General features: G+C 33.9%; 2 protein-coding genes across 3 annotated transcripts in view; one reads left to right on the top strand and one right to left on the bottom strand.

Annotated features, from left to right (window-relative positions):
• Positions 1–3718: 3718 nt before the first annotated feature.
• On the bottom strand, positions 3719–8658 carry LOC133172293 (uncharacterized). 2 transcript variants are annotated; one of them, XM_061307153.1, is made up of 5 exons: positions 8281–8658; positions 6365–6562; positions 5270–5434; positions 4705–4874; positions 3719–4544 (listed from the first exon to the last, which is right to left on the bottom strand). In XM_061307153.1, the coding sequence occupies exons 1-5, from the start codon at positions 8465–8467 to the stop codon at positions 4170–4172; spliced, it is 1095 nt and encodes a 364-aa protein (XP_061163137.1). In that variant the 5' UTR covers positions 8468–8658; the 3' UTR covers positions 3719–4169. The 2 variants fall into 2 exon arrangements, with proteins under 2 accessions (XP_061163137.1, XP_061163138.1); XM_061307154.1 differs by lacking the exon at positions 6365–6562.
• Positions 8659–8733: 75 nt separating this feature from the next.
• LOC133172294 (GDP-mannose 4,6 dehydratase-like) overlaps positions 8734–24207 on the top strand; it is a 40125-nt gene continuing 24651 nt past the window's right edge. Inside the window, exons 1-4 of the mRNA XM_061307155.1 lie at positions 8734–8877; positions 15972–16016; positions 17826–17913; positions 22997–23106. Of these exons, the coding sequence (XP_061163139.1) occupies positions 8821–8877; positions 15972–16016; positions 17826–17913; positions 22997–23106 (300 nt within the window). The 5' untranslated portion in view covers positions 8734–8820. The remainder of the gene's footprint in view (positions 8878–15971; positions 16017–17825; positions 17914–22996; positions 23107–24207) is intronic.

Raw genomic sequence — 24207 nt, 5'->3', positions numbered from 1 at the left:
ATGGAAATATTTTTGCAATATTGTTTTTTGGTTTGCTAAAATATGATATGAAATGTGGCTAGATGAGTCATTTTCATTTGGTACAAAATGTTAAACTTCTTATGGAAACCCATTTAGGACCCATCAAAAAAAATTATTGAATTTGATATAACAACACTGTAAAAATTGTGTTTAGGAAATAAACACTTCTATTACATGTTTAGATCTAAACGTGTATAGTATTGTGTTTAACAAATAAACACGTACGTCTGAACATGTTTTATATCTAAACGCGTTTAGAAATTAAACACGTTTTACTGTAAAGTGCAGAGTTATCTTCCCGGAAATGACACACATATATTTGAACGTTAATTTGAGCGGCTATGTAAACAAAGAAAACGCAACAAGCTAAGGTGATGTATCAATGAGAGTTATGACAACCCAATTCAAGGGATAACCATGACGAAATAGTGAAATACGTGAAAGGGCATCTTGTTGCTGCAATACATTAAAGGTTTGTTTTCTTCTTCTTTGCATTAATTAACCACGATGAGCAACGTAAGTAAAGTTGACTTGGGATATCTTGAATTCGTTCATAGACTTGCAGAAGAAATAATGTTAAAAAAACATCTATATTTATATCTGTGTAGTTTCACTAAAATTTGAACAATTTTAAAAAATTGTTTTTCTAAGTAATGTAAAATATCAGTGATAGTGTACTTTTTCTAAAATCTGGCTTTCTTTCCTACAGGCACCGTACGTAGTCAATATCGAACTCAAAATACACGTATCAGAGTACCTGGTGTCATCTTCAAGTGCAATGTTGTTGTTCTATACTCAACACTTTGAAACTTCATTTGTTGAAGACTACAGTGTTAATTTGACAGTGTTTACAATTATCCCCGTGTATTTGGAATGGGTTATTTTCTGGCAGTTACTGATGGGATATAGATGATAATACATGGTGCTTTGGGACTTGCTGAAAGTTCATAAAATTTGATATTTTGTGATTGACATGGGGAAAACTCTGCAGCCGATTCAAAATATAATGATTATAATAAATATATATATAAATATACATTTTGTATTTTTAGTTTAACAATTCTTTAATAAAGCCTTTTAGAAATATTCAATGAAGTTTTGATATTAAATTGTCAGCTTAATATTATTTTCTTAATAATTTTGAAGATTAAAAGTTTGTTATCTATGTGTACGTTATAAATTATGTGTCATTCTGATTGAATTGTTGAGATTATTCAAATCTATTCAGTTCTATCTCCTACATTATTTGTGTAAATTGAGTACATGTACATCGCACAGTGACCATTACATTGTATAATTAAATACATATCCCAACGTTCAGTGGCTTTATGGAAAATAATTAATATTGGTTACATATTTTGAAAATTTTGACAATTATGCGCATTTAAAAACCATATACTTTTTGTGCCTAAATTTACGAGAGTGTTTTGTTTTTCTGCAGGTACAAATTAAACTTATGATGTGTTTAGATTTTAAACACATCTGCTGTTATGTGTTTAGAACTTAAACACTTGTGTTTATGTGTTTAGATATGTTTAATTTCTAAGCACACAAGTGTTTAAATTCTAAACACTTTCTAAGACATGTTTAGGAATTTTACATGTTTAGAAATTAAACATATAAAAAAGGAGGTGACAAGAAAGTGTTTAGAAAAGTGTTTGAATTGTAAACACATTTTTTACAGTGAAAGTGTCGAATTTGTTAGAACGAAATTAATTTGTTATAACAAATTTGTTGAATTCATTATAACGAATTCAAAAATTTGTTATAACAGATTAAATTCATTTAAATGAATTCTAAAATTTGTAATAGCAAATTAAAGTCGTTTAATCAAATTCGACAATTCGGGCTTATAGAAAAGTATGATTTCAATATAACGAATTGTCAAATTCGTTTAAATGAATTTAATTCGTTATAACAAATTTAAGAATTTGTTTCATCGAATTTAATTCATTAAAGCACATTTTAGAATACCTTTAAACGAATTAAATTCGTTACAATTTTTTTTAATTCGTTATAAGCACTCGGAGCTCCTCGGGTGGCTTGTTCCTCGCACACTTAAGTTTGTATAGAGCGTAGCGGAATCAGCCGAGGATAGCCGATTTCTTCGAGAGCATACGTATGCCCCGTTCACAACAGAGTACACGTATACACCCCGCAAGTTGGAGTATATATGGTGATGTAAGTTGGAAAATTATGAGTTAAAAAGGGAGCATGCATCCGTTGGGAAGTAGAAGATGTTAGAAAACATATGACAAAGGTGACAATAACAAGGAATGATCGATCTCATGAAACCTACAAACAATATAAATATATGAACAGGGCAGAAAAACACGAACCCCTTGAAATTCAAGAGGTGGGATCAGGCGCCTATGAGGAGTAGGCATCCCCTGTCGACTGATCACACCCGCTGTGAGCCCTTATAATCAAATTTAGTTTCAAAAACAATGGCCTAGCAATTGGTATGAACTATGTCAGTCATAATACTAATACGACCCGGTGATAGGTTGTATTTGCAGACAAGGTCATTATAACGAACATAGAATTTACGAAATGCTGACATTAAATGAGGTTGATATCCTTGTAACATCAACTTGTTTGTCAGTAGCCTGCCTCGGTTTAAAATTTGTCGTACTCTAAGCATGCTCTTGAAAATCGAATAAGCTGGGAGATATAAACACCATATGCAGGTGACAGTGGAATATTACTACATAAATAAGGAAAGTTGACGATGGAAAAGCCGAAGTCATCATGTTTGTCATAGTTATTAGTTGGCCCTTATCGTCTATAGTCAGTAAAACATCCAAAAATTAAAAAGATGTGGCATGCAGAATCGGTGGGTAAGTTATGTTAATTGATAAAACGTCGTCGATATATCTAAATGTTAAGTGGAAGCTAGGTCACAACATGAAAAAAGTTTTTGAATAAAGTTTGCTTCATAAAACAAGGCGGCTAATAATGAACCGCAATTAGTGCCCATCGGAATTCCAGAAAATTGCATTGTTGGAAGACCTGTCTCCAAAGACTATACATATCGGTAGATGTTATCAATGAGGAACTCCAGCACCTTTTAATATGAACTAGACTACCTGTGCGTAGAATCAGAGTGTTTCTACAAAGTAATTTTGAAGATGACTAATCAAAAGATCTATAGGAAAATACGAGTTCCATTTTATTGAAGAAGCAGTTGTCCATGATATCAAAAAGCTTAGTTAATTTTTAATTTATCGTGAGGATTGGTTGTATAAAGTGTAGAAAAGTCTTTTTTTTTTTATGTTACCGACCTTTGGAAAAAAAAACAAACAGTGATTTTAGATTTTCTGAAAGATCTTTGGAGTTTGATTTACACTATTCTCCGATATAGCATAGTACGTCTGAATTTTCTCCTGATCGATTTGGTAGAGCAGTTAATTGCTGGACCAAGCAATGTATCTTTGTAAGGATTTTTTATAAAGTTATGGAACCCAGTATAGATAAGGTAGATCGACATCACTTTCGATGGCTGGAATGTTAAAAGTATTAATGACTAAAATGTGATTTTGAAGAATTTCATCCTTAGAAAGTGAACTGTGGTACAGGTTGGATTTCCAGATGTAGAATTTATGAGTAGATTAATAAAGCTATGTCTCAGTTGTCATGTAAAGGGTGAATGGTCATAAGCAGTAAAGTTTTACAAAAAAAAAAAATGAAGATTCAATTAGGGTACATATAATAATTTTTAATACACACATGTTAAAACATATACTCGGAGCACAACAACAACCATCATTAACTTTTCAAGAATACGTGTAAATTAAATTTAACTCAATTTTATTAAAATTAGATCCTAGCTTTAATCCGCTCACATACAACCGCAACACAAAGGATTTAACAAGTTTTAGTAACGGTCGTATGTGAGCGGATCAAAGGATTTAACTTTAATTAGATTGATTTTAGCTTTATAGATATGAAGAATAAATATTATACTGGCATATCTTTACTATTTACAAGATATAAATACAGCCTAAAGGAATATCGAATTCTTTGAATTAACATGGACGGAAAGTTTACCATATTTCATCTCTAACATATATGAAATGATAAAAATGCCCAATAAAGTTTGAATTCTTTCCTGTAAATGATTCAAATGACTAATGACAGTAAATGTATCACAGGTCTAATTCATCAGGCGATACATGGAGATATGTCGTGGAAGACATTTTGGACGGAACACCGTCTTCCTCTGTTGACGTTCTCTTCCGCTTTTTTGAGGTAGAATTGCAATGTATAGCACTGTCTGTTGTTTGGTTGTCTTGGACTTTAGGACTTCTGGGTTGGGAAGCTATTGCACTGTTGAAGGATTCAGAAATATCTGACTGATGAGAGGTATCGTTATTCAGGGCCTGGTATTTAGCCGTTTGACACAGTTTACTGTCTTCGTCACAGAAATTCCCGCGAAGCCACACGTGATGCTTGCCGTCAACGTAATGACGAAAATGCCGTACAACACGACTTCCTAATGAATCGTAACTCTCTCCCATGACCTGTGAAGAAATTGTAGTTATTTTGTTATTTTACGTAGTACGTGTACCTTGAAGTATTTTGATTCTTATATTGCGCTGTATTAAAATTTAGCTTAGATATCATTATGATAATTGTCCAATATATGCACAAAACGTCTTTTATTTTGTGTCTTCCCTGTACCTCTATTTCCATCTCCTGATTTCCTATGAGTATTTTCGCCTTGTACAGGGTCGTGGTTTTGGAACCGTGAACACCTTTACTGTGTATTCGCCCCAGAATTTCTAGGTCTAGTTCATCTAAAACTTCTTGTCGAATCGTGGTCACGTCACTGCCCGTGTCCACCATGAACTCTGAAAAAGAACAAGTGTAAAATGGGTTACATTGAAAAAAGAAACAACAACAAATAGTGCGTCATTCAAATCAAAATTACACAATCATCCTGTAACGGATTCGGAACATCTATTTTTAGTTTGATTGACATTGCAAAAGGGTAATGTGAGCACTTTTTCTACAGCAAGAATTCACGCAAAAAAATCTGACAAAATGTTGACTGAATTATTAATTCAGTTGACCTCTCGCTGACATGAGTCTGTTTTGGGTGAGAAAAACACCCCCTCCCCATCCACAAAAACCACGTAGGTAAATTATTGACACAAATCCCTTTCATTTCAGAGTCCTTGAGTTATACAATCAACGTTCTTATATACAATAATCCCTCCCCTAACATATACTGATCACACCTTACCTATTCTACGGTATTTTGAGGATTCCTTAGTTGAGTAAATACTGGCATCAACTACAAGAAAATCAAACTTGGCGTCGCTGAGTGTTGCCGGTTTTTTCCACCGACCACATGCTAACACATCCTCCGTGGGACAGTCTCCTACCTGCTCCTTCTGTAACTGGGTCACTGGCAAAAAAAAAGTTTGACCATAACAGTCGAAGTGTTTGATACATGATTGTTTTAAATACGTTGAAAATTATAGGAATATATGCACTGAAAATATAGCAGCTCTTTATTTCAAAGTCCCTCATATAAGAACATTTAAATTTCAATTGCGTATACACATGTAAAATAATGTGCTCCCATCCCAAAATCTTCAAGTTCCGTTACAATCTACTTCGTTAATTTTTTCACCAAAATCGGTTAAATGTAAACTGATTTAGCTTAAAGTTTCCAATGTCGATATATTACAATGGAATTATTTAGTAATGAGTCTTCGGTTACTCCACTAACCATAGCGCACCTGTCTTTTTTAGCCTGGTATTGAACTATTCAATTTCTAAATCAAAGAACTAAAATACCAGGATGAAATCGATCCAGCATCAGTTGCAGTCAAAGTATGACTGGCGGCAGACTCGAGGGGATATTGATATCAGGTAAAATATTAAAACTCTACTGGTATGACTTATACAGTACGGTTATCAATTAATTAATTGGATTTACAGAATCATAAGGAAATGCTCTTATAGGGAAACAGAATTAACTGTCAACCAAACAACGAATCGTTGATTTTGGATCAATGCCACAGAGGTTGTTACATGTATGATACGAAAAGTAATCCCCCCCCCCTCCGGCCTTTCCATAAAAAGAAAGAAAAAAAGGTCTTACATTGGAGACTGGGTGCAAAAATCATGTTTTCTGTTAACTGTTTTATTTTAAAAAGAATCCTCTATTTAATTAAATTGGAGTATGATACAACGTATTTGCTTTACATTCTAAATTCAATATGGCTGAGATACATTGTGTTGTGAAGTATCTTCCTATCTACCTGCTCTTTTACATTCTATAATAAATATGGCTGAGATACATTGTGTTGTGAAGTATCTTCCTATCTACCTGCTCTTTTCAGTCTCTTTTTGTGTCCAGGAAGTGTTATTTCAAGTTCATCAAACAGATTCTCATCTACTTTCATATTTTTTACATCGTTCATTGACGTAATTTCACTCTGTATGAAACCGACGTAATAATGTTCCAAACCATTACGCTGTAACCATTCAAGAACTCGAAAACTTCCAGGAGACCGATACTGGGCCGCTGAAAATAGAGAGTTAGGCAATGCTATAATTAATTGTAGTTAATGTCAAGAAGACATATAGATTCGAATTGGGTTTCATGATTGAAAATTCAAAAAATGTAATATGAATATATCTTTTTTTTTTAAACTCGAATTCAAATTTCGTGCAAATTCAAGAACTACAGAAACATTTGAAATTTAGAACTATGTTTAAAGGTATACTGGCCTACTTAAAATGTACAGATACGCACAGAATGTCCAACTTTCTTAAACTAATTGCCGTTTGGGAATATACAACATAAAAGGAATCTGTACCAGTATATAAAGTTAGTACACTGATTAAATATTTGATCTTCTTATAGAAAGACATAGTGACTTAAAAACGCGGGAAAATTGGGGGGGGGGGGGGGGTAACAAGGGTAATCGAATTTCTACATTGTTTATGCAAATTTTGTTCAATTCTTGACCGCATTATTTAAAAAATTGCAGTTTTTAGAACCTTAAAAAATCTAAATTTTATATGGGAAAAAATTATTCTCTGCCAGGCCCAGCGGACAATTACAAATGACACGGCAGATACAACCTAACTTAAACATTTCACTCTTTGCTTGCTTTAGGGATGTGGTGCAAATGAGTTTGTCAAAACTTCGCTAGACGTACTCATATTGTTGATAAATCTGTTCATCGTTGCGGTTTAAGTCTTTGCGAATACAGTAGATCAATACTACAGCAAACTGCAGCAATACTCTGTAATTGCCTGTTAAAATATCACCTTTAAATGCTTTCATTTATCAGTTTCCCACCGTTGCCACAGATTCTGAAATCGATACACTATTTTCATTTCACTTCGATTATCGCTTTCCCTGCGGAGGGATGCAAAATTAATGTGAAACATGAAAGGACAGGTGCGTGACAGGTACTATACACACACCGTTATTACAAGGCTACATCTCAACCGATTCAAATCTAATAATAAATTAGTGCAATCTTTACATAAATACACAATGAAAATTTGTCTTATGAGAAGTTTATGACATATACTGATTCAGTTATTCAGTTAAGTTTTCGTCTAGACAACCGCCTCCAGGAATTGTAGTAGAAGTCATCAATGATATTTTCGCCGCATTATTTCTTGAACTGTGGAACTTGAATACATGTAGGTTAATTCTAATTTCTTGTTTGTAAATTCAATTAAAGGCTAGATCATATAATAACTTTCGATACTGTCAGCTAGTTCATGTCGTGTCACATTGTACTGCGCATGTACAAGCATACATGTATAAAAAAAAATAGTTGTCATCATCTTCAGCTTCACTAGCCAGGGTTTTCGGACCACTCTAGAGTCTGTTCCCGTGCATGCCCTTAGGAAGCAAATTCAATTGGGCGGGGGGGGGGGGGGGTTAGTATTGATCCTAAATTAAAAATTCTTGACAAGCAAATCTAGAACAAAAATCGGGCGTTATTATTGAGGGACACATCCGTAAATTAGATTTGTTTTCTGATTTGTGTATGTTTACAAAATTATTGGCCGAGGGGGGGGGGGGGGGCACGCCCCCCCCCCCCTCTAAAGATCTGGCATACCCCCGAAAACCCATGGCTAGCGAAGATAATCTGTTATCTAATTATCATGGGAGATTAAAGAATTTATATAATGTAATTTATCAGTTAATTAACGTAATTTGTCAATTTTTGAGATTTTCTAAGTCTTACCACGAATCATGACCGGAAGTATACTTACCAGCCTGTAATATTTGGTGCCTGTGATCAGGATCCGAGATCAACATTGTGTCTAAATCATTCTCATCTAGAGAAGTAATGTCAGTTTCTCTGTCATAGCCTCTTATCAAAAACATGTCCAAGTATTGCACTAGTCCCATATTCTCTAAAAATTTTCGTATTGGAAGCGTCTGCACCCGTTCTGTCATTGTACCTTTGTTTAATTGTATTCCACAAACTCATGATAATTAAAACATAAATCAATATATTTATGCTATAAGTGCATTTTTAGTTTGTTGTCAGCACTCTCCCTGCATGTGATCTCAAGAATGTCAACACATGCTTTGAAACCTAAACGGTCTGATTTGAAGCTTTTGATTGGATATCATTTTATGGGACGCTTTAATGTATCCAATGACAATATCGATTATAAAAGCCTCGGTACTGTTAGAAAGGGGGTTTCCGTCCATAATTATTTATAGAATTCTTACGCCAATGATGTATTTCTCTTTGCATCACGTGGTTACAGGATTCCGTCTAACCACGTTGACACACAACAAAGATGGCGACTAGTTCAACGAGTCAGAAAATTGCTCTTATAACCGGTATTACAGGACAGGTAAAGACACAGCAAAAACTGATTGAATGTTTTTGTGTAGATTTATTTTTATTTGAAATATATTTACCAGTAAGTAGAATATTTCAGATCTATTAGCTTTATGATGATTTTTGTACTTTCACTAAACACACCCTGTTTAACCCCTCCCCCTTTTCCCCACTTGTTATGTAGTGTTTTTACTTTTACTATTTTTTAAATTTAACTCCTTATTGATAATGTACTGTCTTTGTCTACTAATGTATCTTTCATGCCTTTCTGGGGGCCCTTGATTGGAAGTAAATATTGTTTATTGTATATAACGGATAACACCCTTTCAAAATATATCCCCAGTGTAATTATGATCATCAAATTAGAATTTCTATTTCTTCATTTTTATTAATAAGACGAGGTTTGAAAATTGAACAAGGGTTTACACATGTAAAAGCATTATAAGTTATACTATAATACAATGTTTCAGGCATTAAAATCATAATATTAAACAGGTCTAGGAAAATCACTATATTTAGCTATATAGCTAAATCTACCTATATAGCTTTATTTACCTATATAATATAGCTTTATTTAGCTATTTCAGAGTAAATTTCTGTTTTATGAAAAGCAGACAAAAATTCGCATAATGAGGCAGTATTAGTTTTCAACTTTGAAATGGACTGAAAACAATTCACCAAAAACCCACTTTTAAAAATGTTTCTCCTTTTGTGCAATTGCAATCAAAGATCTAAAAGTTTTGGGGCTATGTATAACAGTTAATCTGTGAATAAGCAGCTACTTTAACAAAAAAAAAGCAGTTTTGGTCAACAAGATAATTGATTGGTAATAATTCAGCACAATGCAAGGCAATCACACTTAATCATGCCTCATCGCACTTCCAGTAATGGACAGCTATCCAAACAATAGAGATGCATTTTTTGGTTAAAAAGTGTTTAAAAGAGGCAATGTTTTTACTATCTATGCCCTAGGTTGTTTTTATCAAACCTTTTTAAAAAAATATCAGCCATAATTTTCATGCGACTTTTTGTTTGCTTTTCATAAAACAGAAACTTATTGTAAAATAGCTTAATAAAGCTATATTATATAGGTAAATAAAGCTATATAGGTAAATTAAGCTACTAGTATATAGCTAAATATAGTGATTTTCCTGGACCTGTTAAAGATATTTGTTTGCAGTGTAGGGATTATGTATCTTGAAATATTAAATACAAGGTCAAATAATTACACCATGATTTATTTCATTTTATTATTGATAAATGTATTCTGATTGTACGAACAAATGATATATATGTTTTAAATATTTCGTTGTATCAGGTGCTCTGTAGTATCAGGTCCGTTCACCCTATCTACCTGTTCGCATGAGTCCGTTCGAGCAGGGTCCGTTCACCATAATTCTTGTTCACCTTGCACCTATTGATGATATGTCATCATAATCGTAGAATTTTAAGAAATTTCTATTTTTAAAATTTTGTTATTAGATAGAACTATTATAGTAAAATTTTTAATATATTTCCTTTCCATTAGATGAGTATTGACTTAATTTCCAATTTTAATGTTAATCAAAGACGTAATTGGTTTAATTGCTGTTAATTTAGTACTGTAAACTATGGATCACTTTGGTTTGTATTTTGTTTAAAAGGGGCGTATTACAGGCATGTTTTGAAAATAGTTTTAAGAAAATTGAGAGTGACCTTAATCAGGTTCATAGACCATTTTAATTGGGAATGAGCAGCGTCTGTGGAGCAACGGGTTTATTTTATTTTTTTTAAAGAATCTTTTATTCTCAACTTAATAGAACATTATAAAACATTACTTATAAATTAACGAGTGTCACATTGATTACTTAACAGTTTCTTTTTATTTCTTCATCATTCTATATATACTGAAAGTTCAAGTAAAATAAATTATAATCGAAACAGAAAATTCATGAAATTAAATAAAATCAAAGGAAATTACGAAAAATTAACCAACTAACATATAGAAGATGAACGGACTTTGGGTGAACGAGTTTGAGAGCGAACAGACTCTGGGCGAATGAGAATTACGGCGAACGGCATCAAGGGCAAACCCACAAACATACATTCATGCATAGGCGTTAGATCTGCTAAACTAAAAAAAAATTGGTGTTCTGAAATGAGTCTTTTTACGTTGCGCATATGGTGAGGAAACAAGAATTCCAGGGAGGGGAGTTAATAGGGGAGAACACAACCTTGCAACTTCACCAATGCTCCTTCATGTAGTTTTCCTTAGTGGTCCTAGTTTTTCATGTCCTCTTTCACATTGCCAAAGTCACATTCTAGCCCCATTACTGGAGTATCTTGTTCCCTCCCTTTGCTGTTCTTGTATGTTGCATCCTCTGTTGGTTGCCCAGCTTGTATTCTTGATCGCACACCCTAATTAATAGAGGAAAAAGAGAGGGCAAGGGAAATGAATTTCCGTAAATATTTTGCACAGTTTTCAATGAATTGATTTATATTGGCTTCAAAACAAAACAAAAATGAAAACTGTTTTCAATTGCAAAAGGGGAGCAATTAAGAAATATTCATTTTATTCAAATAATAACATAATTATTCAGATCGAGACTCAGAGAACGTTCTGAAATCAAAAAAGTTCAAAATCAATAAATTTTGCTGAGAGATAGTACATGTATAATAATTTTCCTGATGAGTTTGAGATTAAGATGAGTTTAATTGTAGACATTTCTTCATGATACATATAACAATTTGCAGATTTCATAGGAATTGTTTGTTTTTTTTAAATGGAAATATATACAAAGGGATTTCCAGAAAAAACATGGTCAAGTTGTCTAGAGTGAGAAATAATCCATACTGGGTTCTTAAATTTTCATGACTCTTTAGTACATTTTCATCAATATGCATAACAAATTTGAAATAGATGCATAAACATGATAAACAAAATATGACATTTTATATTATGTATGGTATCGGCTTAGTTAAGGTGCATATGATAACATCAAGCTGTCTAAAGCAATGTCATATTTCATCTTTGCTAAAAAAAGAAGTTGAATAAGTTATCTCCACTTAAATTTGGGAATTTCACTGATGCACACACTCTTAGTTCATCTTTATTCCTACATACACAGAAGAAAGACCAGTCTCGCACACACAGGGGACCTTCTGAACATTAGTAAGGACAGTCCTCTTACTACATTCAAATACATATAGGCCATTTTTTTTCAATGGTCTGCATTGTTATTGCCAGTATTCATTAGTCTGAATGTTTTTGTTTGTTTCTACCCAGAGACATGGTGAAAAAGCTTTAGTTTAAAAAATGGCCGTTCCACTTGACTACTAAAGATCTAGTGATATTTTTATACTTTTTTAATTTTAAATGTTCTGTTTTTGTTTAAGTCTGTAAAGGCATCATTTCTAAAACTTCATGAAACTGAACTGCTTTCTGCTGTGCTGTAAGTCATCAAAGTCGCCATTTTTCGTGTGTTGTTTTTACCACTTTCAAATTTCAAATACCTAAGAAACTGCTAAAAATTAAGCAATTGTCTTGAAATATTTCAAATGACGACGTAATAGATAGTGACTTTAAAATATGATTTTTCCCCCAACCATATCTAATTATACTTTTATTTCAAAATTATGCTTGCATATTCTCTGATTGATTTTTTTTGGTCCTGCGTCTTCGGACCATACCCTGCCCAAATTCAATTATAATAAAATCTCTTTTGTCTTTTATACTGAAAACGAAAATCAGAGGCACTTAAATATGATTAATAAACATATGAGCTTAGTGTGCACATTATTAGCTCACCTGAGCCGAAGGCTCAAGTGAGCTTTTCTGATCACATTTTGTCCGTCGTCCGTCCGTCCGTCTGTCCGTCTGTCCGTCTGTCTGTCTGTCTGTCCGTCCGTCTGTAAACTTTTCACATTTTTGACTTCTTCTCAAGAACCACTGGGCCAATTTTGACCAAACTTGGTACAAAGCATCCTTGGGTGAAGGGGAATTTAAATTGTTAAAATGAAGGGCCAAGTCCCCTCACAAGGGGAGATAATCAAGAGAAGACAAAAATAGGGTGGGGTCATTAAAAAATCTTCTTCTCAAGAACCACAGGGCCAGTAAAGCTGAAACTTATATGGAAGCATCCTGGGGTAGTGTAGATTCTAAATTGTAAAAATCATGACCCCCGGGGGTAGGGCGGGGCCACAATAGGGAATCAATGTTTTACATAGAAATATATAGGAAAAATCTTTAAAAATCTTCTTCTCAAGAACCACTGGGCCAGAAAAGCTGAAACTTATGTGGAAGCATCCTGGGGTAGTGTAGATTCTAAATTGTAAAAATCATGACCCCCGGGGGTAGGGCGGGGCCACAATAGGGAATCCAAGTTTTACATTGAAATATATAGGAAAAATCTTTAAAAATCTTCTTCTCAAGAACCACTGGGCCAGAAAAGCTGAAACTTATGTGGAAGCATCCTGGGATAGTGTAGATTCTAAATTGTAAAAATCATGACCCCTGGGGGTAGGGCGGGGCCACAATAGGGAATCCAAGTTTTACATTGAAATATATAGGAAAAATCTTTAAAAATCTTCTTCTCAAGAACCACTGGGCCAGAAAAGCTGAAACTTATGTGGAAGCATCCTGGGATAGTGTAGATTCTAAATTGTAAAAATCATGACCCCCGGGGGAAGGGCGGGGCCACAATAGGGAATCCAAGTTTTACATTGAAATATATAGGAAAAATCTTTAAAAATCTTCTTCTCAAGAACCACTGGGCCAGAAAAACTGAAACTTATGTGGAAGCATCCTGGGGTAGTGTAGATTCTAAATTGTTCAAATCATGACCCGGGGGTAGGGCGGGGCCACAATAGGAAATACAAGTTTTACATTGAAATATATAGGAAAAATCTTTAAAAAACTTCTTCTCAAGAACCACTGGGCCAGAAAAGCTGAAACTTATGTGGAAGCATCCTGGGGTAGTGTAGATTCTAAATTGTTTAAATCATGACCCCCGGGGGTAGGGCGGGGCCACAATAGGAAATACAAGTTTTACATTGAAATATATAGGAAAAATCTTTAAAAATCTTCTTCTCAAGAACCATTGGGCCAGAAAAGCTGAAACTTATGTGGAAGCATCCTGGGGTAGTGTAGATTCTAAATTGTTCAAATCATGACCCCCGGGGGTAGGGCGGGGCCACAATAGGAAATACAAGTCTTACATTGAAATATATAGGAAAAATCTTTAAAAATCTTCTTCTCAAGAACCACTGGGCCAGAAAAGCTGAAACTTATGTGGAAGCATCCTCAAGTAGTGTACACTCTAAATTATTCAAATCATGACCCAGGGGATAGGGCGGGGCCACAATAGGGGGAATCCCAAGTTTTACATTGAAATATATAGGAAAAATCTTTAAAAATCTTCTCAAGAACCACTGGACCAGAAAAACTGAAACTTATGTGGAAGCATCCTGGGATAGTGTAGATTCTAAATTGTAAAAATCATGGCCCCTGGGGATAGGGCGGGGCCACAATAGGGAATCCAAGTTTTACATTGAAATATATAGGAAAAATCTTTAAAAATCTTCTTCTCAAGAACCACTGGGCCAGAAAAGCTGAAACTTATGTGGAAGCATCCTGGGATAGTGTAGATTCTAAATTGTTCAAATCATGACCCCCGGGGGAAGGGCGGGGCCACAATAGGGAATCCAAGTTTTACATTGAAATATATAGGAAAAATCTTTAAAAATCTTCTTCTCAAGAACCACTGGGCCAGAAAAACTGAAACTTATGTGGAAGCATCCTGGGGTAGTGTAGATTCTAAATTGTTCAAATCATGACCCCGGGGGTAGGGCGGGGCCACAATAGGAAATACAAGTTTTACATTGAAATATATAGGAAAAATCTTTAAAAAACTTCTTCTCAAGAACCACTGGGCCAGAAAAGCTGAAACTTATGTGGAAGCATCCTGGGGTAGTGTAGATTCAAAATTGTTTAAATCATGACCCCCGGGGGTAGGGCGGGGCCACAATAGGAAATACAAGTTTTACATTGAAATATATAGGAAAAATCTTTAAAAATCTTCTTCTCAAGAACCATTGGGCCAGAAAAGCTGAAACTTATGTGGAAGCATCCTGGGGTAGTGTAGATTCTAAATTGTTCAAATCATGACCCCCGGGGGTAGGGCGGGGCCACAATAGGAAATACAAGTCTTACATTGAAATATATAGGAAAAATCTTTAAAAATCTTCTTCTCAAGAACCACTGGGCCAGAAAAGCTGAAACTTATGTGGAAGCATCCTCAAGTAGTGTACACTCTAAATTATTCAAATCATGACCCAGGGGATAGGGCCGGGCCACAATAGGGGGAATCCCAAGTTTTACATTGAAATATATAGGAAAAATCTTTAAAAATCTTCTCAAGAACCACTGGACCAGAAAAACTGAAACTTATGTGGAAGCATCCTGGGGTAGTGTAGATTCTAAATTGTTCAAATCATGGCCCCTGGGGGAGGGTGGGGCCACAATAGGTATTACAAGGGGGGAGTCTGGTAATGAACAGCATGGCCAAAGTTACTCAGGTGAGCGATGTGGCCCATGGGCCTCTTGTTTTTCAATAAAACCGCAATGTCCACAATTTTAGTAGATAACCCTCATAATCTTTGGATCAACTTAACCCAAAATATTTTAACTCACACTACAGTTTTAATTGTGGGTTAATTCAACTTTAGTGTGTGATGTTACTTTGAAATAATAAATTAATAATCATATCAAAATACATTTCTTGTTTACATGAGTTGACATTATTTACCCGAGTTATCCAGGTAAAGAAAGTCAGTTGTACCTGGGTATATATTGAAGATGTATGTGCAAACTGCACAAAATGCATGATGAAAACCTGTATGGAATGCTAGTTATTAAATAAAAAGTTTTTATTGACAACAGTTTTTGTGATGAATACCATTACTGACTTTAATATCTGTTTCCTTTATTTGCTGTGCAAGATTTGATAGATGTAAACATTATTTAATGGCAAAATATCAGTAATTTTCCTAATTTAAGGGGTTCTGCCCCAGGACTAAAAGTCCTTTGACAGCCTTGATATTAAATGAAAAAATGTTATTTGTTTGTAGGATGGTTCGTACCTGGCAGAATTCTTACTGGCCAAAGGATATCAGGTGAGTTACACAGACTAAAGCACTACTCACATATAGGCTGAGGCCAGTAAAGAAGGGACATAGATCAGGTGTTTAAATGATATATGATATACTGTATACACTAATTGTATTTACAGGTATAAAAGCTTGCATTGCATGCGAGGTACCCTTCCTGAATCACCGTGCAAATTAAAGCTGTTTAAACTTGTTCAAGGTTATATATATGCACTCATTTAATTGATTTCTTGAAAGAACAAAAAGTACAGTGTTAAATTTCCTGGTCTCCCACCCTATCTTTTTATTTGACTCCCTCACCTGAAATACAAAGCTGCACAGAAACAATGGTTATGTGTCATACTTTTGTCTGACTGCAGACAATGAAGGAATCAATAACATCAACAGCTTGCTCATTCTCCTGTTCAGGATATTTATATACACTTTTTAGAGTGACTTTTTCAGAGAGAAGGGTGTATTTTCCATAAGTTGTTTCAGAAAGTCATAGTGCCAGTGTTTGAATGCTATGTCTTGAATTGATCAGGATCCTTGCAGCTTGCTATCCAAATAACATCATATAACACAACAAAGTCACAGACCCACTGGGAGGGTATATATGTTTCTCAAATATTTCTTGTTGATACAAAGTTTGATTCTGGATGTCATATGAATGGGGGCTGAGGTGGTGGGGTTATATGTACTCCTGAATTTGTATGAGGCACAGAGGAATCAGGGCTCGACATTAACTTTTTTTCCTACTTGTCCATTCGGACAAGTGACCAAAACATTTACTTTTCCGAACTTCAATTTCACTTGTCTGAAAAATTTTCAATAAAGATCTATTACTGTTAACTGAAAAACTAAAAATAAAGTCCATTACATGTGCATGATGTTATTTATAAATACAACAAACACATAAAACAAAATTTTATCTAGACTTTCTGTCCTGACAACATAAATGCTGTCAACATAAAACAGAATACAAACTTCGTCAGTTCCATGCCTTTCCAGTAGTATGCAATTAGTGAACTTCGATCCCGATCGAGTGTACTCAATTACATAGCAATCTATATCGGGATTGAAGTTCAGTTTTTATGTACTGTTTCCGTCTTAAAGTACCTGTAAACTTTCAACAGTCGTTCTTTTAAATATTTAGAGACTTATTTACATAAAAATGCACTTGTCCAATCGGACAAGTGCCCAGCAATATTCACTTGTCCGTATTTTTTTTCACTGGTACCGGACAAGCAGACAAGCGTTAATGTCGAGCCCTGGGAATAACCTAAAAATTTTACAAACTCAGTAGAAAAGGATAAAGTTGAACTCAAATGAGTTGCAAGAGAGCATTATCATCTTTGCTGGAGAAAATCCAGAGTCTAATCTTAAAGCTTTTGGAACAGATCCATTCCCAGATACAATCCCTACCGGAGCAAGCTTGTATGAATGATATATGTATATCACAAGATGTCTTTTATATGATAATACAAATGATGCATATTTTGTAGGTATTTAGTAAGAGAAGTATAATGATTAATGATATCCTAAGTACATATATACCTGATTTATAGAGCATTCATTTTTTGCTTCCCTTGATATTTGTCAAGGTGAGACCAGTAACCTTTATATGCCTATGTACATGTATTTGATTACCAAAGTTTTTGTAATTTATGATTTAGTTTTGTTAGAGGGGTATAATTAATGGAGTAAAGAAGAAAAACATTGATATATTACCCCAATACACTATTTGTAATAATAATTGTACAAAATACTGTTATTGCCTCCCTAACAGTCCAACAGGAAGGGAAAAAAAACAATTACCCTATCTGACTGTTTTAGGTTCATGGCATCATCAGGAGATCCAGTTCTTTCAACACTTCAAGGATAGAGCACCTGTATGCAGACCCAAAGTCTCACACAGAAGGATGTATGTATTTCATCACTCTCCCATCTCTACTGTGCCATTTTAAGGGATCAGTCCCCAAATTTACTCGTCTTGTCACTTTCTAGATATTTGTCATTGTCATAATTTGTGAAATGTCAGTGTTACAAATTGAGTCAAACTGCACAAAATCATGAGCAATTAAAATGTAAAAGAAAATCAACTACCTAATGATAAGTGAAGGTAGACATGGACCAAAAAAATTCATGTTGATCAATATACATACAGTTGAACTTCAGTATCTCGAAATTGGATATCTCGAATACCATGGATATGTCGAAGTGATTTTGAAGTCCCAAGCACTTATTTCTTAAGTATATCTCGAATCCTATTTTCTTGGTAAGATAAGTGAGATAAGGAGTTTTGACTGTATATGTATAATTATATTCCAGTAACTGACTGGTGCCTCTGTGCTTAGCTAGTTACACTACTTAGCTAGTTACACTACTTAGCTACATTAACATGATTAAGTAAGGCCAGAGTCATTGTCGCAAACCACATCCAGAATGTAAAATCCTCTCCCATTCTGGGCGTGGTAGAATAAGAAGAGAATATTTTGTAGCTCATTAAAATATTGACCAATGCGAGTAAAGCATAGTCGGATAATGAACTTTGACGCGACCTTTCGATACCCAATCGCAGTATACGAAACATTTCTTGTATACTGTTAATGTCAATTTGTTGATTTCAATTGCGATGGAAACAAATATTGTCATTGGCTGAATATGACGTCACAATACAGAAATGTGAATATTCAAAACAATTCAAAGATTATTCATTCCTCTAATGAAAAATTGTTGCAAATGAATTAACAATCATAAAAATGTTTACTATAGATAGCGATGGCATTAAGTAAGCACCACACAATAATTTTAAGATTGTTCCACAAAATTGGGGAAACCGGAAGTTGGGTGGATTTGGTAAGGACACCAATGCACTGGATGACTACTAAGCAATATGGTAGCCAATCAGGGTATATTATTTGATTTTTAAGTAGGAGACTGCTCCCGTCGCAACCTCACTGACCTCCATCTGTAATCACAAACTTCATATCTTGGCAAAAACGGTGCGCAGTGCACGTCAGGAAATTGGTTTTAAGGCAAGAAGGTCCTTTAAGGGTCTTGTCATGACACTAAGACATTTGTCAATCTAACTGTTTTGGAAAAGATGGCATATTTTATATACTAGTACCGATCAGACAAATGATCAATTCACAAATAAGAATAAAAAGTGGTGCGTTAGCAATTTTGTCTAATGTACATGTATTCGCTTGTAAAATTATTTAGAATTTATATCCAGAAAATTATTGTTCATCTTTGGTATTTTAATCAGCTCATTTGATGTTATTAATAATTATTAAGCTTTAATTTATTGCCAAGTTGAAGTTCAATTTTTTTCATTCAGACCTAAATATTGGTACATGAGGTACTATATTAATATTATATACATTATATACAATATTCAGAGATTAATTTTAAATCAGCATGTTTTGAATTCAAAATCCGTCAATCTTATTCATTTGTCTAAGTATCTAATACACATTTAAACAAATGTTTGACTAAAATTGTCCCTTTTAGTAATTTACAGCTTCATATGAAGCATGAGTGTATATGGAAAATCCTGAAAATAATTCAATCATCATAAGATGTAAAAGCAATGCCAGTTAAAATTTTATAAGCTATGTATTTAAGATTCAGACTTTTTTTTTTACATAATATTAAATGCGTCATTCTTTAAATATCATAGATATTTCTTCAGTTTGTAATCTTTGATTGTGGTGAGCAGTGGCAATGTACTTATCATACAATATTTTTGTTTTGTTTTGTTTTTTTTTTCAAATACCCTTTTATTTTTTGTACTTGACAATTTTTGCCAGACAAGTGTAAGTACCAGAGGGATGTATATAATTTTGGATTTTTTTTTAAAGACACAAGCTTTACCACTGTATCTTATTCCTTAATTTAATACTCATATGCTTGAATTGTACAAAGCCAAATTTACCAATGCATTCAGTACAATGATATGGTATAGGGACCATTTCCTGTCACACAGATCAGAATCAGCATAAAAATCAGCATGTAAAACCACCTGCATAGTACTGTAAATGTTGAAAACACCTGCATACTGTAAATGTTGAAAACACCTGTATACTGTAAATGTTGAAAATACTGCTTGGGTAATCTTAGCAATTTTTGTTTAGAAGAATTTCCAAATAGGGATTATTTCCACATTTACAGTAAGCACCAGCATTCCATAAGCATAACCCCGAAGCATAGCTAGCATACAAACATTAGCAGCATTTGATCAATACAGTTTTTTGAAATATGAGTAATATCTGCATGAATATGAGTACTGGTATTATGTTTAGTTTATATATATATATATATATATATATATATATATATATATATATATATATATATATATATATATATATATATATTAGATGCATATTAGTACATGTATAGATTTATCATTTAGAATTCAGATGCTAAAATTGTAGTTCATAGATTTTGTATATACTTCCTGCAGCATACATTTGTAAATTGATGGAGAGGCACTTTGATTAATGAACTGAAATGTATGCTGTCCAAGAGTTTCATCATCAGTTTTGTTAAAATTCAGAGTAGCACTACTATTTTCAGAACTGCATAGCTTTTGGCACTAGGAAGCGTATTATGAAAGAAGATAGGCCTTTAAAAATAAATCTGTGAGTAGCATCATAGATTGAAATGTAAAGTTCACGGGATTATATTTACATCCACTAAATATTATCTCCTTTATTTTTTAAGAAAACTGTTGCCATTTATCAGTACACCACTAAGCATATCACCTCTACAGATTTCCTGAGCAGTGGCTGTTCCATCAATGAAACGTACAATGACGTACATGTCAATAATACACTATTTCATCTACTAAATCTTACTTTAATGATTATTCATAAACAATAGAATTTCTTTCTTTGTTTATTAGTACAGGAATTAACGTTGCAGCTATTGGAGAAAAAAATTACATAATTTACGCAGGTTATGCATTTTTTCTGCAATAGCTGCAACATTAATTCCTGTACTAACAACCAAAGAAAGCATTTTATTGTTTAAACTGAATACATATCAATGCTCTTTAATAGTTATAAAACCCAACCTTCAACAGAGCCATCTGTTTTATTTCTTTTTAGCTCACCTGAGCTGAAAGCTCAAGTGAGCTTTCTGATCCCCCCCCCCCCCCCCCCCCCCCAGTAAGAAGTCAAAGTTGTACATTAGAATAAATATAGAGAAAAAAAAAATCTTCTTCTCAAGAATCACTGGAGTTGAAAAGATGAAACTATGTGCAAGCTACCAAACAATGGGGTAGTGTGGGGCCTCAAATGGGGATCAATTTGAATATAAAGGAATAAATCTATAAGAAATCTCAGGGATTGACATTAATGGCTGTCCGATTGCCCGGGACAAGTAAATTCTCAGTTTGGGCAAGTGAAACTGTCAACTTACTTGTCTGATCGGGCAAGTGAATTTTTCTGATAGAAATGTATATTGGTATCTATTTTACATTAATTATAAATAAAACGATAGATTGAACACTTGATTTCTGCCAGATACGTGACTGACATTGCTCCCTTGGATTTCTAGATTATATCGTTCATTAAAAATCAGGTTATTTATTCTTTTTTATTTCATGTTGAATACGCTCTACGTATTACAACTTTGTTAACTACTTAATTCATTCACACTGACAGAATATAACATGACCTATCCTGATCAAGATATGTATGTTTCATAGCAACTATCTTCCTTAGCGTTGCATCAATCAAAATTCACAAAACAAAACGATCCTACCCAAAATGATTTTTTTATTAAAAAGGAAACGGATGGTTATTGATGCATTGCACTGTGTGTTTACAGATGAAATCGACAAGGAAAGTGGTAGTATACATTTAATATGTCCAAACGTACCATCTAAATTTTTTCAGGTACCTCAACTTGCCAGATTTATAGTAGTGTATCTGTTCACACTTTTTCTTATCATAATATTTATGGCAATAAATCATTTTCCTATTTGGGCAACCAAGTTTTGCATTCGGACAAGTCAAAATTTGAGATCACTTGGCCAAAGGGCAACTGAATCTGAAAGTTAACATCTATCCCAGAATCTTTTCAAGAAATCAAGAAAAAAACTTCTTAATTTAGCAACCAACAACACACTTTATACACCTAGAAAATTGTGTTTTTGCAGAAGATATCAGCTCAGTTTATAGAATTTTGGGAAAACCATCATACTCAATCATATTTATAGCTGTGAAGGTATAGCAATTGGTGTCTCTATTTCAACCCTCATACACAATCATGTTTATAACTGTGAAGGTATAGCAATTGGTGTCTCTATTTCAACCCTCGTACACAATCATGTTTATAGCTATGAAGGTATAGCAATTGGTGTCTCTATTTCAACCTCATACAACATGGTTATAACTGTGAAGGTATAGCAATTGGTGTCTCTATTTCAACCCTCGTACACAATCATATTTATAACTGTGAAGGTATAGCAATTGGTGTCTCTATTTCAACCCTTGTACACAATCATATTTATAACTGTGAAGGTATAGCAATTGGTGTCTCTATTTTAACCCTCATACATCATGTTTATAGCTGTGAAGGTATAGCAATTGGTGTCTCTATTTCATAAGTCATAAATATTACCAAGAGTGTAATTGTTGACATTTTTGCAGAATTCATGTATACATTTTAACATGTTTCATTTTCTGCTTATTTCATGTTTAAGTGCACTGGTCCTCAGACAGGCCAGACCTTGCAATCTAAATACAGAATATTATGCATGGGTGTTTGTGCATGGATTAGAGCTAGAGTTCCCCTGTGTATTCTTTCAATATTCTTTTTTGTTTTAGAATTTTTTTTTTTGGTCTTATTACACTGGGATTTTTCTTCAAGTAATCATGATTGTACATGCGAATTTATATTATGATAACAATGAATTGGGCAGAAATTACTGTAGTTCTGGCAAACTCATTGATGTGGACATTCTGATCAATGGATCCTGTGCTTCTTTTCAGCCATGCATCTTCACTATGGTGACCTCACAGACAGCACCTGTTTAGTTAAAATTATCAGTCAAGTCCGTCCAAATGAAATCTACAATTTGGGAGCCCAAAGCCATGTCAAGGTGAGTCAAAGAATATTGTCTTCTTCAACTTAACAAGTAAAAGACTTGGTAACAAGTTATTAGTAATAAGTTGGGTAATATCATCATCTCACAGGTAGGTCGGTTAATATTTGTTTGTGCAGGATAAAATGTGACCGGTTGTTGGTAACTAAGGCAGGTAGAATTTATACTGTGCTTTACTTTTTGATGTTCTCCCCATTTATTGATATTGTATAACAGTTAATTTTTGAGTTTTGTTTCATTTTCCATTGGAATTATAAAAACCAAAAAGCAATCCCTATAAATGTACAAAAATGAGAATGCCTCCTTTGAATGACCAAATTGTCAAAACAATTTAAATTAGGGATGTCAACGAATATTCGAGTACTCGACTATCGTTCGATTATACCGACTATCGACTAAAATTTCTTTGGTCGGTTATTCGTTAGAAATGTGTTACCTGAAAGTAATTTTAAATTCAAGGTAATTTACTTGGATCCGCCTATTTCATTTATATACAGATCAATGTTCTCGTAAGTAAAACTCGGGGTATGGTTTTAGTGTTCAAAGGAAATTATTTGTATGTCAATTTATGTTCGGCAAATATGCCTCCAAAATCTACAGTTTTGAATACTTTAAAAGATGTCAGGATTGAAAAACAGTTAAAAGTATGTTATCAAGGTTATGTGAAACTGAACTTGTATTCTGCAGTGGAACATCAAATTTGATGTATCATATGCCGAATCCGTCAAACATACATGTAGTAATCAGTCTTCAAGTGAAATTTTCTTTAAAAAAGTTCTCCGCATAATGCCCCCCACCCCCACCCCCCACCCCCACCCCCTCCAAAAAAAAAAAAGCAGAACCGGAAAGAAAAATGTTGCTATCACAAACATGATTATCAAGGATTGTCTACCACTTTTTATTGTAAATGGAGAGGATGTTCAAGAATTGTTTGGTTTTGTAGATTCAAATTATGAAGTTTCAACCTGCAATTCCATAAGATCTGACGTAATGCAACTATTCATAAAGAATAAACAGCTGTTGCAAAGTTGTAAATACATGTAAATTGGGGGACAGTTATGAGCATAATTAAATGGTGTTTCTTTCTGATATTAATAT

Source organism: Saccostrea echinata, unplaced genomic scaffold (genome assembly GCF_033153115.1).
Source record: "Saccostrea echinata isolate AGI-Se365-2 ecotype Australia unplaced genomic scaffold, CSIRO_AGI_Sech_v1 ptg000054l, whole genome shotgun sequence".
Classification (NCBI taxonomy): domain Eukaryota; kingdom Metazoa; phylum Mollusca; class Bivalvia; order Ostreida; family Ostreidae; genus Saccostrea; species Saccostrea echinata.
The sequence above is the reverse complement of the archived record's forward strand: the minus strand, read 5'-3'. Positions and strand labels throughout refer to the sequence as shown.

Coding starts and splice junctions, on each gene's coding strand:
- LOC133172293 (XM_061307153.1), bottom strand. CDS start 8,467: ATGACAGAACGGGTGCAGACGCTTCCAATACGAAAATTTTTAGAGAAT. Junction 6,563..8,280: donor GCACCAAATATTACAGGCTG/GTAAGTATACTT, acceptor CTCTATTTTCAG/CGGCCCAGTATCGGTCTCCT. Junction 4,875..5,269: donor CTCAAAATACCGTAGAATAG/GTAAGGTGTGAT, acceptor GTTCTTTTTCAG/AGTTCATGGTGGACACGGGC.